The sequence below is a fragment of the Passer domesticus genome, chromosome 4 (genome assembly GCF_036417665.1).
Source record: "Passer domesticus isolate bPasDom1 chromosome 4, bPasDom1.hap1, whole genome shotgun sequence".
In the NCBI taxonomy this organism is placed as follows: domain Eukaryota; kingdom Metazoa; phylum Chordata; class Aves; order Passeriformes; family Passeridae; genus Passer; species Passer domesticus.
In genome coordinates this window covers 42,901,488-42,919,173 of record NC_087477.1, presented here as the reverse complement: position 1 = coordinate 42,919,173, position 17,686 = coordinate 42,901,488, and the positions used below count along the sequence as shown (strand labels likewise).

Below are 17,686 nucleotides of genomic sequence, written 5' to 3'. Positions count from 1 at the left end.
CTATTCAGAAGAAATTCCATCTCACACCCTGCCCCCTAGGGAAGAAAAAAGTTTGGTTTTTTGTTTTACCTTGGTGCATTATAGAGTCAATTGTATATATGTGAAGACCACATCAATATCAAGCATAGATTTGTGAAAGAAATATTACTCTTCACATAAAGTAATTATTACTTCTGGGGCTTTTGAGGGCAACAAGTTCCTTATCAAGGTCTGGTTCCCAAGAAAATTGTTTTCTGGACACAGTTGATGGGCTGACTTTACAATACGTTAAATTCTTCTCATTGACTGTGGTTACAGAGGGTGAAGTTATCTCCTGAGTAAGTACAAAGTTCAAGTTGGCTTTGAATAACTGCATAAGGACCTTTAAGTGAACTGTATTTAAAGCGGAATTGGTGCAGACAATGTTCACAGTGACTTATGTTGCTAAGTAGCTGGCTGCTGGGATTTTTATTGCTTCCTCACATGTTTCAGAAGATGAAGGGGTTGCTGCTGCCACCTTTATTTGAGGATTCAAAAGAGAGTCCCCAAAAATTTTAAGGCTTCAATCTGGGAAAACCCCCAAAACATTGAGTACCAAAACCCACAGAATTCTGAAAGCAGAAATGAAAGTTATTGTGAAGACTAATCCTTAAAACTCTATTCTTACAGCTGTTGCCTTAGCATTTCAGTATGTTCAATTTTAACCACCTGTTTTTTCATGAGATAATCTCCAGTGATATGATGTTCAACTTGGGCAGGTGCTGGATTCTGCACCTGCGGTGGGGCAACTCTGGGTGTACAGACAGACTGGAGAATAAGAGGCTGGAGAGCAGTGCCATGGAAAGGGACCTGGGGGTTCTGGTCAATGGCAAGTTGAATACATTGTGCCCTGGCAGCCAAGAGGGCAAAGCGTGTCCTTGGGGGCATCAGGTACAGCATCACCTGCTAGGCAAGGGAGGGGATTGTCCCCCTCTGCTCTGCACTGGGACAGCCTCACCTTGAACCTTGTGTTCAGTTTTGGGTGCCACAATATAAAAATAAAATTTAAAAAAAAAATCTGTTATTGAGTGTCCAAAGGAGGGCCACCAGGGTGGGGAAGGCTGTGGAGGGTGAGGAAGCTGTGTGAGGAGCAGCTGAGGTCACTTGGTCCTTTCATCCTGGAGGAGACCTCATTGCAGTTACAACTTCCTCGTGAGAAGAGGTGCGGATACTGATCTCCTCTCTGTGGTGCCCAACCATGGGACCCGAGGGAATGGCTTGAAGTTGTGTCAGGGGCAGTTTAGGTTGGATATCAGGAAAAGGTTCTTCACCCAGAGGGCGGTCAGACACTGCAACAGCTCCCCAGGGAAGTGGTCACAGCACCAGCCTGACAGAGCTCAAGAAGTGTTTGGACAGTGCTCTTGGGCACAGGGTGTGACTCTTGGGAATGGTCTTGTGCAGGGCCAGGAGCTGGACTCGATCGTCTTTGTGGGTCTCTTCCAACCCAGAATATTCTGTAATTCTGTGAGATTTGACACATGGATGGGCTGGGCTCTGTTTAGGTGACTCTACATATCAGTCATACTGAAGTGTCTCATAATTGGCTGTAACTTCTGCAAAAATTAAACCATAACTGAGTTAGAATTTATTATAGCTCTGTTCTGTGAGTCAGATCAATTTGGAAATGAATGATTCATTAATACACAGGGTTATAAAAAGCATATGAACTCTCATTCCTCAATACAAAATATTTAATTTTTTCCCAACACATAAATTGTTAATCATTTTTATTCAAAGTATGAAAGGGGGACATATAATTTGAATGGTTGGGATGAGTTCTAGTATTCAAGTGCCTTGGTTTAATTGAAATATTGATGGCAGAGAATTAGTATGAAGTACCTTAATTTAATCAGAAGCCCTTTGTAGCAGCATTGATGTTTTATCAGTGGCAGAAATGTGGCATTTTAGGAAAATTATGTAGAAAATTACATAAAACTTGTGTCAATTTAGGCTGATGGAGTAATTTCTTCTGATGTTTGTAGAGTGTTTTTTTATGGTTTTGATTTTTAATTGTTTGATCCATTTGCAACACAACTAAAAAGTAGTGCCAGTGCAAGAGAAGTTTGGATGCTAAATGGGTAAGAGTGAGTGATGGAGATCAAAATTTGTAAGAAGTTACATTGATTTAGGAGCAGAGTCCTGTGATTATCTAAAAATTCTTCTTTTATATATAAATAAAATAGTTTTATACTACAGAAGTTATTTCTCTCATGTGAGTTGCAATGTGACAATATTCTTTTAATTTAATGAATAGAATTCTGATGAAATATCCAACAAACTTATGCTTCCTGCTTTCTTAGTGTTTTAAAGAAAAAAGAGTGGATTTTTTGCATAAAAAGAAATATCTGGGTCTGTTTCTTCTCTATTCTGATTTCATAGAATAAAATTATAGTGGAGATTTTTTTAATTTTATCTTTGGCTTTTGGTGGTTTGGTTTATTAGGATTTTTTTAAAGAAATATGTTCCTTTTGGATATTGCATGATTCCAGAAAAAACACTCCACATAATTCAAACATTAACTCATCTTTCAGCTGGTCCCATCCTTTTGGTTTAGCTGCTGTCCACTGTTCCCAGTGTGGCAGAGATGTGTACTGTATCCAGAAGTAGATCCTTTCTTTTGGGTTCTCTACTGCTTATTAAAAGCTGCTTAATACCATTCTCATGATAAGAGACTTATAAGTGTGACAAAGCAGATATCCCAGGCAATAAAAAATGATAAAAACAAATCAGGAAAGCAAAGCTCAGTGTGATTGTAAGGCTACTCTGTAACACACATTTCCGAGGCTTCAAGAAGAGTAAACTCTTCTGTTGTACAGAAAGGGCTTACAGCTACAAAACTGTATTCTCTAAGCAAATCAGAATGAAACATAAGAAAGGAAGAGTGAAGGAGAGGCTTCTTTGGGTGGAATGGGAGGACAGCAGAGCACAGGTGACGTGATCAGAAGGGCACTCTGCACAAACCTAGAGACTGCATTCCCACCTACCCACTTTTCCCTCAGTTTCTGTAAATGCAGCATTCATTTTTAGTATCCACTGTTGCTAGAGGACACTATAATAGATATCATTTTGGAAGTAATTTGATGCCTGTTTTCACAGCCTGGAGGAGTGTGTAGGAGAATGATTGCTGGTAAGTGGGCAGTTGACATAATCCCTTATACCTTTTTCACACCAGAGACTACAGTCATTGACTTAAAAAAATTTAGGCTTCTTAAAATTTCTTCCTAGTCCTCTCAATATCAAACAAGCTGATTGAATAAAGTAAACTGTGTCCCCACTATCAAAATATTTTTGTAAATGCTCCTAATGCTAATTTATTGCTTCTAAAATTGTTTTATGTTAGTATAGTTGGCAATGTTTCTAATGGTGGAGACCAAAGTTATTTTCTTTGAATGTGAATGTGGAACTGATGGGTCTTGCTTCTTTTTAAAGTGTTCTGGCAGTTGTAGTTGATGGAGGTCTGCTGCTCTCACCCTACCAATTATTACAATATAGAAGTAAATCTCTACTTTCAGGGGCAGACAAACATACTGTGAGCCACCACCACCTGAGCTCAGGGACACAGCCTCTGTAGCCACCTGCAGTTTCTGGTAAGGCTCAGTTTAGCTCTGATGACAAGACTCTGCAAGCTGCAGAGTCAGGACCAACAAAATAACAAAAAGTTACCCCATGTAGTGTCTAAATATGTAAGTTTAACTATAGCATACACTCCCTTCCTGATGTTTTCTGATTACTGAAAGTCCAAGTAGAGTTATGATGTTAGACTGACCATCAGGTGTATAAGCAGGATTAAACAGGAATAGCAGATATTCCAACTGTCCTGTTCCTAGATGGACAGTATTTCTTCACCTGTTGTGCAGCTTTTCCTTTTACCTTTGTTTCTCCACTTGCCCTCTTCCTAAATGCTGTCCTTGCTTCTTTAAGTGTATCATCAGCATTTTAACAAAGTATGCTTCTCACATGCAATTGTAGTCAGACAGCATTACCAGCAAATATTTTCAGCCAGACAAGTTAGTAACAATCCAGTCTTGCACTCAATGCTGCTCCATTAGGATAAAGTAGAAGTAAAATGTAATGCAATTTACATAAATCTGGTCATCAGGATATCTGAGAAGATGCACATGCATCAGAAAAAGAAAGAAAGATGTATTATTGTAAAAAATATTAGGTGGTCATGTGGGAGCATCATGGGGGTTTTATAAGGTAAAATTATTAGATCATCTCATTTTCTGAAAGTAGCATCTGATGAGGGAGACCAGCACTGTAGTACCAGTTATTAAGACATATCTCTTCAGACTAACCTTTGATACTGTGGCTGGACTGAAAATATATTTGCATAATTTTATGACCATCAATTTATAACTAGTAAAACTGAAGTGAGAGGAAACATCTTACGCTCCTTAGGTAAAAGGTGATCTTCTAGGATTGGGAATACATTTTTTTTCTGGCTCATGCAGACTGGTCTGTTACATTACATTTTCACCTTCTGATTGGCAAATCCTGTGTGCAGGTGTAGCTGCCAAGAGGCCATATGTTATTGTGAGCCAAAGGAAATAAAGGTTTTTTCATTTAAATGAACATAGATAGAGCCCCAGCCTCCCCTGAAGTAGGCAGGAGGAGGGGAAGGGAAGATGAGGAGCTTATCCAGGCATGTATTCGTGTTCTAATATCGAGGCTGCTTGAGGGGAAGGGAAGTAGTCTGCACTGCCCTGGCAGAATCTTTGCATTGATAAAAATGCCCCTTATGCTCCTTAGGTTTTTTTTTTTCACCAAAAACTGTACTTTTGAATGTTGCTTAGCCAGTAGTTTGCACATCATTGACTAGAGCCATTGCTTCATTCTAGGATTTATGTCCTGGAATATCTTGGAAAGTGCATAAAGAGGAAATTACTCTTTGGGATACTAGAATAAATATTTCTAATGCTTCTTGAAAAACAATGGTATAATATGTGTTTGTGGATTCACAGAAGCTGGAACAGATGCACTGACCACTGTGAACAGTTTGAGTAGAGGAAGAAATTTTTAGTGGCTTAGAAATAGTGCTTTGCAGTCTTGGCTGTAAATGTGAACTCTAAGGTCCATTAGAGTTTTTGGTTTTCTACAAACTGTTGATCTGTACAGTAGGAACGTGTGATTCATTATGATTGCTGTAATTCCCAAGATAAAATATACCGGACTTTACAGAGGAGTCCTGGGAAAAATTTGGTAAGGCATTTAGTTCTCCAAAATCTGGAATGTGTAGTACTGTATAGTGCAGGATACTTATTAAGATGGTTCACTCTGTGAGGAGAGGCAGCAGCTCCATCTTTATGAAGGCAAAAGTGCTTTGGAGATTGTAGTACAGCAGGACCCTGAAACTTTGGTGTTCATTTCCACACAATGTTTTACTGTAGCATAATAATAATAATAATACAGGTAATGCCTTGCACAGCAGAAGACAAAGCCAATAATAGAAGCACTGCTGTGCAAAACAGTAAGAAAACTTTGTCCAATTACCGTTTTTTCTTGTGTGTGTTATTGTTTACTTCATAATTGGTGCAAAATACTGAGGAGGTCCAGTGAATAGCACAAAGTAGACAGAGGTGAAATGGTACAGGAAAGGGTTTCTTGTAAATGGTACCCATTTTTAGTCCTTGAAAAATAATCTTTCCAAGTAACTTCTAATTTTGTGGAAAATCTTTTTTATTTACTGTATTTTATAAGACTACAGGAGAACGTGTAGTCAGATAGGAAAAAGTAAGTGTAGCATATTAACTGTGAGTGTTGGTAATCCTTGGAATATTCATCTACACAGAACTTAATTATTTGTATTTAATGATAAAGGCCAAAGTAAGTACATGGACTGGAGCATCATTTGCAGGCTTATTTGTATGTGTACATTTTCTCCCAGCTCACCCTTTTCCCCAAATTCTTCTTTGATATATAGTAATAGTGATGGTATGAAATGTCATGCACTTTTTTGATTTCTATGTCTGTTGTACTCATTTTTGTACCAAATTTAATCTGTGTTTTAAAAAAGCTAAACCTATTTCTGACTGGCATTGGGAATTGGGAATACTGACATCCTGTAATACAATGAAGATAAGAAGCTTCTAAGAAATTTGACAATCGATGTTTTAAAAGAAAGAGTTTGGGAAGACATCGTCTTTCCTTACCTCCAACTCTGATCTGCAGGATTATACTGTCTCTTTCTATAAGATTCAAGTGCTTGAAATGCTGTATGAATAGAAGTTGTATGGGTATAAATTAGCAGAGGCTGAATTCTGTTGTAGCAGAGGCTCAATTCTGTTGTTCTGTATTCCTGAAATTCCTTGTTTATGTGCTTAATCCATATAAGTACTTTACTATATACTTAAATAGTTGAAATCATGCAGGTTGAACATAGAATTGTTTTTGTTTCAGAGCCTGAAGTACATTTAAAAATGTATCTAATTTGCAATTTCTCATTCTTGTCCCTTTGTCCCCACAAAGTGGATGTCACTTTCAGAGGCTATGGGATATTCATGTGCTTATGGTTGAGAAACGTGTTTATCAGTGCACTTAAATATCAGTCATGAGGATTTATTTCCTAGATAAAGTTGTGTGCCAACTTCCTAATCATCAGGGAAATGTTTTCAGCAATATGCAGTTTATTAACTAGCACTGAAGTAAACTTTTGATGAAAATGGGAGTTTTGAGGAAAAGAGACACATTTCTTTGAGCTTCTTATTTTTGCATGCAGTGCCAAAATGCATTTACCAAGGGACAAAAGCTGCTTTGCAAAATGTGTGTTTCTCACCTTCACATGGTACTGGTCCACAGAAAATGGAAAATATATTTTCTGGTAGACTGGAGTGTGGTAATGCAGCAGTTAATTTCTACAAATCAAACAATCAGTGCATCCTTTTAATAAAATGGGTTTGAATGTTTGAAGAGTAGAAATTGGGGTTTGAACTCTGTCTTGTTTTTCCTTTCCACTTTCAGTGTGGTTAAGTGTATATTTATGATCAAAGTGGCTTGCAATGAGTGAAATCTAAGGATTAAACTTTTTTTCCCCATGTATTCTAAATAACAAGGTAGAAATACAGAGAGAGCTGTGTGGTTGTGTTAGAAGCCTCAGGCTGTTATTAATCAGTGTGAGAAAAGATTAAACAGGGAGAACCATGGCAACCATATAACATTTGTGAATGAATCTGTGTTTCCATAAGGCAGTTCCTAATGTGCAGTACTGCATATTCTAAAATAGATGTATTCAAAGTAGTTTGGCGCAGAAACTACAATCCATATTTGGGGAATGGCAGTTAGAAATGTTCTCTGTTTATACCTTGAGTATCTTTATTTCATGGAAAATGTAGACATGCCAGGATACTTGGGGGTTTTATGCTCATTTGTTGGCTGGAAGTGATGTCTACTGCTAGAAGTGATGTTTGTATATAATTAAACATAATTTTCTGAGTACAAAAACTGACCTCATCAGTTATTTATTTGGATTATATCTGGGTTTGTTGTTTCTTTCCAGTGACTGTTGTGACACAGTGTGTGTAAAATCAGCAAATACAGAAACTACTATGGAAATTTATTTCTGATCAAATCACTGGTGTTCCATCATCTTTTCTCTGTTTATATGTTAGAACATCAAGCATGATGATTTCATGACAGAAATCATAGAATCATAAGCCTTTTCTCAATTGTTGGATGATCTGTAATGATATCCAAAGGAGTTTCCTCTTGCAGGAGAAGACACTGCCAAGTCCTCCTGAAGAGGGTGAGTCTTAGGGGTAAATCACCCAAGTTGTGAGCCTCAGGAAATGCAGTCAAATGACTCTGGGTAACTTTGTTTGGAAATTCATATTGGCAAAACAAAATTAGAGAAAATATTTAAATAATTAAAATTTTGCTGTATATTGATCTCTAGGCAATAACAAAGCTGCTATTAGGTACCAAGGATTTGAGTGCCTCTGTCATGCTTCAGTGTTCCATTTTCCACCCGGAGAAATGTGAATCTGCCAAGCTTTGAAAAAAATGTTGTTGAGCTAAATGCTTGGCCTTGGTTTCCTCTATAGGCAAATACGTTTATTTTACAAAGAGCAATATTATTTCTTACAGATGTGATTTGAAAGTGATCTAAGAAGTGAAGACTATGTAAGGTATCACCAGTACCTCACACTTCTGTTTATACAAAAGCACAGTTATGTCAAATGATGGAAACCAAGACTTTTGTTTCATAGGAAATATAAATATTGCAATAGCAGAAGTTGAAATTATTTCAAATAGAGCTGAAAGAGGGAAGTGAAGTTTTCTTTGGAATGATGGTGTTAAAATTCTTATTAGTAAAATATCAAAGTTATATTTTCATGATGACAGTTTTTAGTAATTTCCAGTGTTTCCAAAAGAGAAGCTGTCCAAACCATTTCAGTACTATTTTACAACTGTTTCTCTGGTGAACTGCCAGATGTTTTGGGTCTGCAGGTGGGTGTGCTATGCCAACACCAGGAAAACCTCAGAATTCTATGTGCTTTAAAACAAGTTGGAATAGAAATATTACATTGCCCCACAAAACACCATAAAAAATTCAGTAGGGATTGTTAACACTTCTTATTTCTTACCTAAAGAAAAAGAAACTTGTTTTTATCAAAACGGGGGAGCAAGAATAAATTTCACCTGTCACAAACTGTGTTAATGGGCTTTTCTAGAGTTTTGTCTAGCATGCATCTGTATACACATGGAAGTGTCCAACTCCACTGATATGACAAATGGTTTTACCTTGTGGATTTTTGCTTCTGATATTTTTTGATATATTTGTGGAATTCTGGAGGCAGAGAGAAGCCATAGAAAGGTCACAAAACTTCAAGCCAAGATAAACAGCCTGTCAGAATATGTTTAGGAAATGACAGTATAAACCACAGAAAAACATAAAGAAAGGAGAGGAAAACATATACCCTTGGAAAATACATTTCCTGGTAGGAAAGCTGTTGAAGCTTTGAGCTGCTTATATTACTTCCTTGCTCCTTTCCAGTAAATTGTCTTTGCTCAGGTTGTTAATTCAATCCATGTTCCCAGGCACCCAGGCCTTAGGGGAGGGGATTACATCTTCTGCAACAGGTATAACAGAAGGCATTGTGGGCATCATGCCTAAAGGCCAGAGCATCTTTAGTCCCCAGAAAGGAGATTAGACTGCCTTTTGGCATAAATTTTACTTGGTTATATTTAAAAAAATCTTACAGATACAGCACCAGAGCATTTCCTTAGTCATTTACAAAGAGGCTTGTGTTTGCTCCTTTGCACACTGCAAAAAAAAGAAGGCTTCTGTGTTAGTAAGTTCAACATGCATTTTAACATTTTCTTACTCCATTGCAGTTGTAAAATGGCATCTCAGTTCTTGGTTATTTATCCTAGATCTCTTGTGTTTCAAGTACACGCTTCTCTTGATGGGGAAATAGTTTTCCATGGCTGTGCTGTTGTCCCTGCTGCTGCTTAGCCCCGTGACATCAGCTGCAAAATTACGTAGCACATTAATGTAAATGCTAAAGCATCTGAACAGCTTTGTTTTGTTATTTTTACAGAAAGTTCAGACATCAGTCCAGGTGTATGATGAGAGTAATTTTAGTCTCACAGAAGGCTTTTTGGCAGGCTCTTGTAGCACATTTAGCTTAGATAACTGACAGGAATAAAGTTATTGGCTAAAAATGTCATTATCCAAGCTGAATTTTATTTGGTTTTTCAGGATACTTATTTCCCTCAAGTTTACCTCACTACTAATGGAATTAATTAGCTTTTATTTGAAGGGTCTAGGATTTAAACTGTGGAATTTGAGTTTCTCTTTTCCTTCAGGTGTACCAGAAGACCAAAGAGTGCAATAAAAAGTACTGCAAGTTAGGTAGAGCCACTAAGCCCCCTGACTCCCCTCAACATCTTAAACCTAAGTCAATAAATGTAAATATTAGCTTATTTCACTCTTTAAAAATCAGAAAGGTAGGTAATTATTTCATATTCTTAACTGAAAAAAAAAGGTTGTCTTTAGAAATTTCAAAAGCTGATCTTAAAAAGAAAAAAAGCTTAGTGCTCCAAATAAATTTGATAAATGTGTTGAGCCCTGAGGCCTTAGTACAATTAATGTACACATTGCCTTTGTAATAAGTTGTATACTTGATCATAAAGTAAAAACACTGGTGAATCTGTTAAAGGGATTAGTTTGTGTTTGGGGGAAAAAAGATAATGATAAAGTAATTAGTATCATAAGTTCAACAAAGATTTAAAACTGTGGTACATGGCAGTAATGGATTTTGAACACAGTTAATGAGCATATCCATTGCATTCATTTTTAATTAAGTGGAAAAAATAGTGGTCCTTTAAATGGAGATAATAAATGTGCGAGTCAGTCTTGCACAAACATGCAACACAAGAATTTATTGCCTGCTGTCTAACTAGGGAACTGGGAATCATTATAAAGATTAGATTTACTGAAAAAAAATCCAGAAAAAGCTTTAGTAGAAAATGTTTATGAGGTAATAATTTTCACATTAAATATAGTTTGGCATATTTGGTAGAGTGTGTTTGCGTGCATTTTTTTAAAATATGAGCCTTTGCTATCATCAGAGGTAGGACTGTTTGTGCTCTTGAAAAGGACTCTGCTATTTATGAATTTAGATTTATGTGAGATGTATTTAATATATGACTGCACATGCAAGAGGACATAAAAATATCAGAAACCTCAAAACTTCCGCAGAGGTTTTTTATGCTCATGCTTAGGATACAAATTGTGGTTTAAAAGTAAAACCTTGGCTGGGGAAGCTGGAACTGAAAACAGCCGAGTGCTTGCCCTGGTTTTACCAGCACACACTCACCTTCCCAAACCACCGGGCTGTGCTGCCACTGGGGATTCAGGCTGGAGCAGGGAAAATGCAGCTGAAATGCTCAGTGTTTATTCTGTCAGTGGGCGGCTGGGGAATTGACATGAAGCAGGTTAAAGCACTGAAACCAGATGTACCTTCTAGAGCAGTGGCTTTCCATGTTTTTATGACTTGGGAACCCACTAAACGTTTCCAGTGAAAATGAGGACGTTTGTATGGCATACTGAAGCTTATTGATGATTGACTGGCATGTCTTAGTTACCTTCCATGGATCTGCTTGAAGTTGCTCGCTGATCCCCAGGGATACCCGGACCACATGTTAAAAGCGATAAAACTAAATCAGACTTAATATGTTTTATTCTCTCAACATTGCCTACCCATATGTTTCTTGTCAATATTTCCACAATTCCAGGTTCTTTCTCACGTGAAGTGGGGTCTAGGTCTTTGCTCAACAAATGTCTTCTTGGGATATGCATCAACTCCTTCCAAGTTTCTCTAAGCCTTAACTTAACCTTTAGGAAGTTATTCACCTCTGATATTCCAGGAAAGCAGGTTTTCAGTACCAAAACCCCCCTGAACTTTCCCAGGTGGCATGCAGTGTGCTGCTGGTGACATTGCAGCATGAATTACTTGTGCCACGCAGGCAATTACAGCCTTTTACTTCTCTGATTTTATTCTGCCCTGTCACACATGTGGTAATTGCTTTCTGTACAAGAAGCAAAACCATACACTTGGGTCTCTTCAAAATGCTAACTCTGCTTTTATTTTCTTAACCTCACTGCATGATTTTATTATGTATGTAAGTCAGTAGCAACTTGGGAGCTAAGTTCAAAATAGCTGGCTTTGGCTGCATACTTTTAGCACTTAAACAAATAAAAAATTGCAGAGTCAGTTTATTGGTTAAATTAGGAAGTTTATAGAAATTTTGTCAGTAAATAAACATTTTATTTTCTTTTCTGTTCAGGTATGACTTTGTAGAAGTTGAAGAGCCTAGTGATGGCACTGTTTTAGGTCGCTGGTGTGGTTCCAGTACTGTGCCAAGCAGACAAATCTCCAAAGGAAACCAGATCAGAATAAGATTTGTGTCTGATGAATATTTTCCTTCTGAACCTGGATTCTGCATCCATTATACACTTCTTATGCCAGTAAGTAACATGTTTCAGATTGAAACATTTCAGGATACAAAATCTTTGAAGTGGTGGCTCAAAAGAATACTTTAATAGGGTAAGATTAATTACTGTTTATTTCTTAATAATAATAACAGTGTGCAGTCTGTCTTCCTGAATTGTATATTTTGTTTCTGTTTTTAACTGAGTGTTCCTGTGGTTCTTTTTGGATGGCTTTCGACTAGGAAGTTGTGGGCTCAGTTGTTTGTGTGGAAAATTCAGTAAAATGTTTACATTCCTAATAATGTACTGTGGAAAAAAAAAAGAATTCCAACTTTAAGAAGAAGACAGATCAATTTATGAATCAGCAGTATGATGTTGAAAGAGGATTGGGAAGTTACAAAAAGGAAACTCAGGAGATTAATGTTTTTATTAGTCAGCTGCTATTAGACATACTCAACCAGATGATTATACCTAGTTCCCAAACAGAAGAGTTCTTATGATTCTAGGTAGTTTTATTATAGAAGCAAAGCAGAAAACCCATAATACTCATTTTTCACTACATTTTCCTTATAATCTGTACTTTAAGCAAGATTCAAGAGAAGCCTAAAGCTTGTAAATCACAGATTAAACTTGTCATTGTCTAAAATGTGACTAATTTCAATCAACAGTTTTCTGTTACTATTTTCATGAAATGAAAGACCTGTGATAGCAAAAAAATGTTTACAGAATTGTAAGGGTGAGATAATGTCCTAAAACATTAAAATATAGGAAAACAGGAGCTTTTTCCTTAATAGGTATTCCATATTTAAAGAGAATAATTTTTTGTTAAATTCCTCATAATTCACTTTCAGTCTCCTAAGTAGTCTCATGGTCTGTGGTATTTGGTTGGTGGAAAATATCTCCAAGCTCAATAAAAAAAAAAATTGATCAAAAGAATCCATGTTGTAACTCCACTGAAATGTGCTTCATTCAGAATGCACTTGGCTGGCTTTATTTTTCTGCTATTTTTGCTCCTTCTCCCTTTTGGCAAAATTTAAGTTATTGAGAAGAATATATTTACCATGCTGGTGATGGTGTCAGTGTAGTGTAGTGGGCGTGAGATGTTTGTGTGTGTATATATATATATATATTATATATATATATATATATATTTATGTGTGTTGTTTTCCTGTAAATATTTTCAACTACTTATGCCTAAGGAAGAACTACTTCTAAAGGGACTAAAGGTTTGCTCTGCATATTTGATTCTTTTATGAGTTAGAATAACTTTTGTTAGTAGAATATTATGACTCAATAGTGGTAAACTTTAAATAAAATGTCAGTCTCCAAACTTGAAATAAGGCCAGGTTTAAACATCAGTACACCTGAGGCAGAATGTAATAAGTGTGTTTACTTTTAGAAAATGGTAAAAGAAAATCAACAAATACACATATATATGTGGGGCTGGTTCCAAATTCCATTGTCACAGCTCTAGTATTACACCCTACCTGCTATGTTTGTATCTAACTTATGTGTGATCCCATTTCTGTGGAACTGATTAAACAAAGGCACCTGAAAATAGGAGTATATGTGTAATTATTTTTGTGTCATGCTGTAAAAATGGACTGAGTTTATTCCTTCATATTTGATGGGGAAAATCAGTTAGAAAATTTAAATTACCAGCACTCACAAAACAATGGTTTAATGTTCAAAAAAGTTACACCTAACACATGCAAGGTACAAGTGCAGCCCACTTGCTGTTATAAGAATTTGGAATGAGTCCCAAAATGTGCAGTAGAGCGACTTCTTATCAGTTAATTTCTAAACCTACCACTAAAGGAGCTGTGGTCTTTTTCAACTAAAAGTATTGGGTTTTGCAGAATGCAAAATACAATTACATATTTCAAACATGCAGAATACAATTACACATTTCACACAGCAGATTGTAAATTAAATGGATATTGTTTAGTTCCAAGATTAATTTTTTCTTATTGTACCTAAAGCAATTGAGAACCAATGCCAAAAATAAAAGTAGCTTGCTCTTAAAAGGTTATCTTATCCAGCTTTTCAAGAGAAAATAAAATTTACAAACCCCCTCCCACATCTCCACAAAAAAGAGGTCAGCTATAGGAATCAGCTTAAATTTTAAATAATTATTGCAAAACCATAACTGATTCACTAAGAGATTCAGTTCAATGAATTGATCCTAAACAGTTAATTTTTTTTGCTCTTTTTTTTTCACGAGTAATGGGGAGGGGGAGATGCCTGGTAGACTAGAAGTGAGAGATTGTTTGGGGAGAAATGAAGCAAAACTGAAATAAAACAGTGCAAGCTTGTTTCTGTATTTGAAGGCCACACACAGTGAGGGGCACTGGACACATTTTCAGGTCTTTTAAAGAGCAAGAGGAATGACTTTGTTTAGATCTGCTGTAATTTATCGTGTGTATATATATGTGTATATATATATATACACACATTTTTTGTTTGTTTTTTGTTTTGTTTTTTTTTTTACTTTGTATATTTCAAACCAACTTCTCACATGATAAGTCGTAGGAGAATGGCTATTGATCTGATTACTTTATTTCTAGGATTTAGTCACTCTAAAGAAGGGACTCACAGCCATTCCACTGTCAGTGGATCCAACATCATTCTCTAGAAAGGTTTGATGTGGGTTTGGAAGACACTGCATAAAAACAGTGTTTATATACAAGCAGAATGTTCCTCAATAAAAACACAATGTTTGTCTTCATATTCTAACTAATTAGATCTTAATAATTTTAATTTCTTCCATTTTAATTTAAGTACCCTGGCTGCATCTGGAACTTTCTGTAATTCTGGTCTTACTCCCACTTGCTTTCCTCTATTTTATAGTTATAAGTCAATTTGTCTGCGATACCATGAAGTAGAAGAAAGTGTTGAAAAAACTTATTCCTATTAAGCAAACATAGTTTGTGTTATTCCAAAATTATTATGCTCCTTTCAGCACAGCTGTTATTCTCAGTCACTCTTTCATGCTCTGCCCTGTCACTTACTCTGTGCTTACTGGTGAGCTGCTTTATTCAGTAAGGGCTGCCTAGTGATGGTTCTCAGTTTTGACCAGCTATCCATTTATTAAAAGTCATGATTTTGGCAGCACTGTGTCACCTAAACCCTCCTAGAACTTTATTACAAAAACAATCCATATTTCATTTCTTTTCCGCTTCTTCTCCTTTGCCCCGTATAGTAGCCACATGAAATTGAGGAAAATCTTATAAACTCTTATAATATACATTTGGTCCTCAGTCTTCCTAGTGACTTGTTTAGTTTAAACTATGTCAGTTACAAGTTTGGCAGAGAAAACTTGGTGTAATAAAGTCCATTGTTAGTTGGAGAGCGGGTGAATGGGATACTTGATGCCTGAGGTGCCATTAAGGAATGCATGACTGATTGCCAAAGTAGTTATTAATTATTCAGGGCACTCAGAACAAAGCAGCTCCAGTTAAAGTTGAAGCTGGGGGTGACTGTATTCCCCTTCTTTTTTGGCATATGGTAGCATGTCATTTGTCATCAAAGATCATGCCAAAGATCTTTGAAAAGGACAGACTTAACCCTCTTTTATGCAAGCAAAGATGAAACTCCAAGAAGCTGTCTAAAGCCTGACCTGATTTAAAAGTGACTTTGGGTGGTTTGGGATTTTGGGAGAGTACCTGTTTGGCTACGTGGGTGTCAATCCAAAAGAGTGGTCTGGTTCGATTTGCTTTACTTTTTTCTCCTTTTGATGCAGGTATTTTGTTAGTATTGCTCTTGCTTTTAGCAGTGATGAAAGTTAAAAAGATACTCTTTTTTTAGAACTATGTAATAATACTTCCTTTATTTCATCCAAGTTGGCTAAGCTTTGCTCTTTAAAGATCGAGCATATTACGTTGGTTTTTTTTTTTGTGGAACCTTTTTAATTTAGCTTGTTGATTGAAACAGGCAAATAAAATTAAAATACTAATAGAAAAAGTGCATAGAACTAGAACAGAGGGGAAAGCTCATATCCTGATTCCTGTCACAAGTCTCCAGATTTCACAGCAATCAGGTGTGTTTCTCACGTGTTTGTGCTGAAGCCCAAGAGATGCTTAACTGCCTGCAATAAATGGAAATCCATCCAGAAACATCATAAAGAGCATTATTGGTCTTCTAAACAAGGTTTTTTCTACACTTTCTTTAGAAGTGGTTAAAAGGTTTTAGAAATAAAATTATTTCAGGGTTGTTCAAGCCAAGGTGGTAGGAAGAATGGGGGGAGTGGATGAGTGTTGTGTAGCAGTTTGGAATTCTACATGAAGTGAAAAAGAGCTGTGAAAACCCTTCATGTGGTGGGAAGGACTCTAAAACAAAACCTCTGTGTTCAGAGTTTCCACTGATTAGGTACAGTGAAACCTTAGTCTAGATAATAGAACAGGCTATTAAAGATGCTCCAGTGTGCAAATTCCATGTATTAATTTTCTTTTGTGTGGCAAAAATTCATTGTAAATCAAAGATGTTTTGGAACAAATTCTTTCTTGAAGATTCCGCTTTGCATTAAATTTTTGCTTAATGTCTTCGATGAGACAATTTCTTAGATGAGACATTAAATATTACCCCAAAATACATAGATAGGAGTGAAATGCTTCAGTTAAAAAAAATAGGCAAAAAGTACAAACTGAGAGTGGCTGTTATCCATGGGACTAAAATGAGTGGTGGGGGAAAAACAAATTTAAGGCAAAAGAACCTCTGAAGTATACTTTCTAATTAAATCATAATGCCTTTTTTCCTATGACTATATCTCATTCTGTCCATGGATATCATAAAAAGATCTGTGTGTGTGAAGCAGGCTTGCAGAGACACTAGAGAGGTTAGACTAGAGAGGGTTAGACAGGAATCTAGAAAGATTATGGACCTGCACAGAAGTCCATAAAGTGTATCCTTGACCTCCACAACCTGAGGTGTCAGTGAGGATTTTCTGAGACTCTAAAAGGAATAGTGACATTTTGAACCATTTTTGTCATTTAGTTCCTAAAAGGAGTGAGCATACTTATTTGATAGCAAGTCTTGTACTTTGAAGGACAAGGTTCCTTTCCCTTTGGCCAAAATCTGAATGCAGTTTCTTTGTAGTACATATAGTATAAACTATTTGTTTCATAGTTAGTCTTGATGTTAGTCTTGCAGCGGCTGAGGTGGAAAAGAATCACAAATTGTTTCATTGTTTGTGGAAAAAAAAGTAATTTAGTTTCCTTGGATTAAACTTTTTTACAAATTTATCATATATTTGACTAAGATTTAAGTTCATTGATTTGGGAAGTTTATTGAATATCACATCCTGTATCAATAAGGCAAGAGGTGAAAAATCAGGTAATTTTATTTCTAAATAACTAGCAGTAATTTCAAAATTAAATGCAATTGCATTACAGCAAATGTCATATTTGGTATTTTTTTTCTTTACAAAAAAATTCTGTACAAATTTTCTTCCTGAAAAATTCAGGAGTGTTCAGCAAATATCAAAGTATTTTTTTTAATGGAACATTAATATAAGTCTTAAAGCTCTTTAATTTTTGAATTTGGGGGCATTTTTTGAAAGAAAGTATTGAGGGGAAATCTCAAAAAGTGACATGGACAAGAGCTCGTGAAAGCTACTCTCCTTCCAAAGCATTGTGTCCAAGTTAGATCGCTCACTCTCAACTTGTGTCAAGCAGAAATTATTTCCATAAACAGGAGATGGGGTGATGCATCTGTAAAGGATAAGCAGGCAATCTT

General features: G+C 36.3%; 1 protein-coding gene across 1 annotated transcript in view; it reads left to right on the top strand.

The window, feature by feature from the left end:
- PDGFC (platelet derived growth factor C) overlaps positions 1-17,686 on the top strand; it is a 119,574-nt gene that overhangs the window by 74,274 nt on the left and 27,614 nt on the right. The window contains exon 3 of the mRNA XM_064417488.1: positions 11,809-11,989. Within this exon, the coding sequence (XP_064273558.1) occupies positions 11,809-11,989 (181 nt within the window). The remainder of the gene's footprint in view (positions 1-11,808; positions 11,990-17,686) is intronic.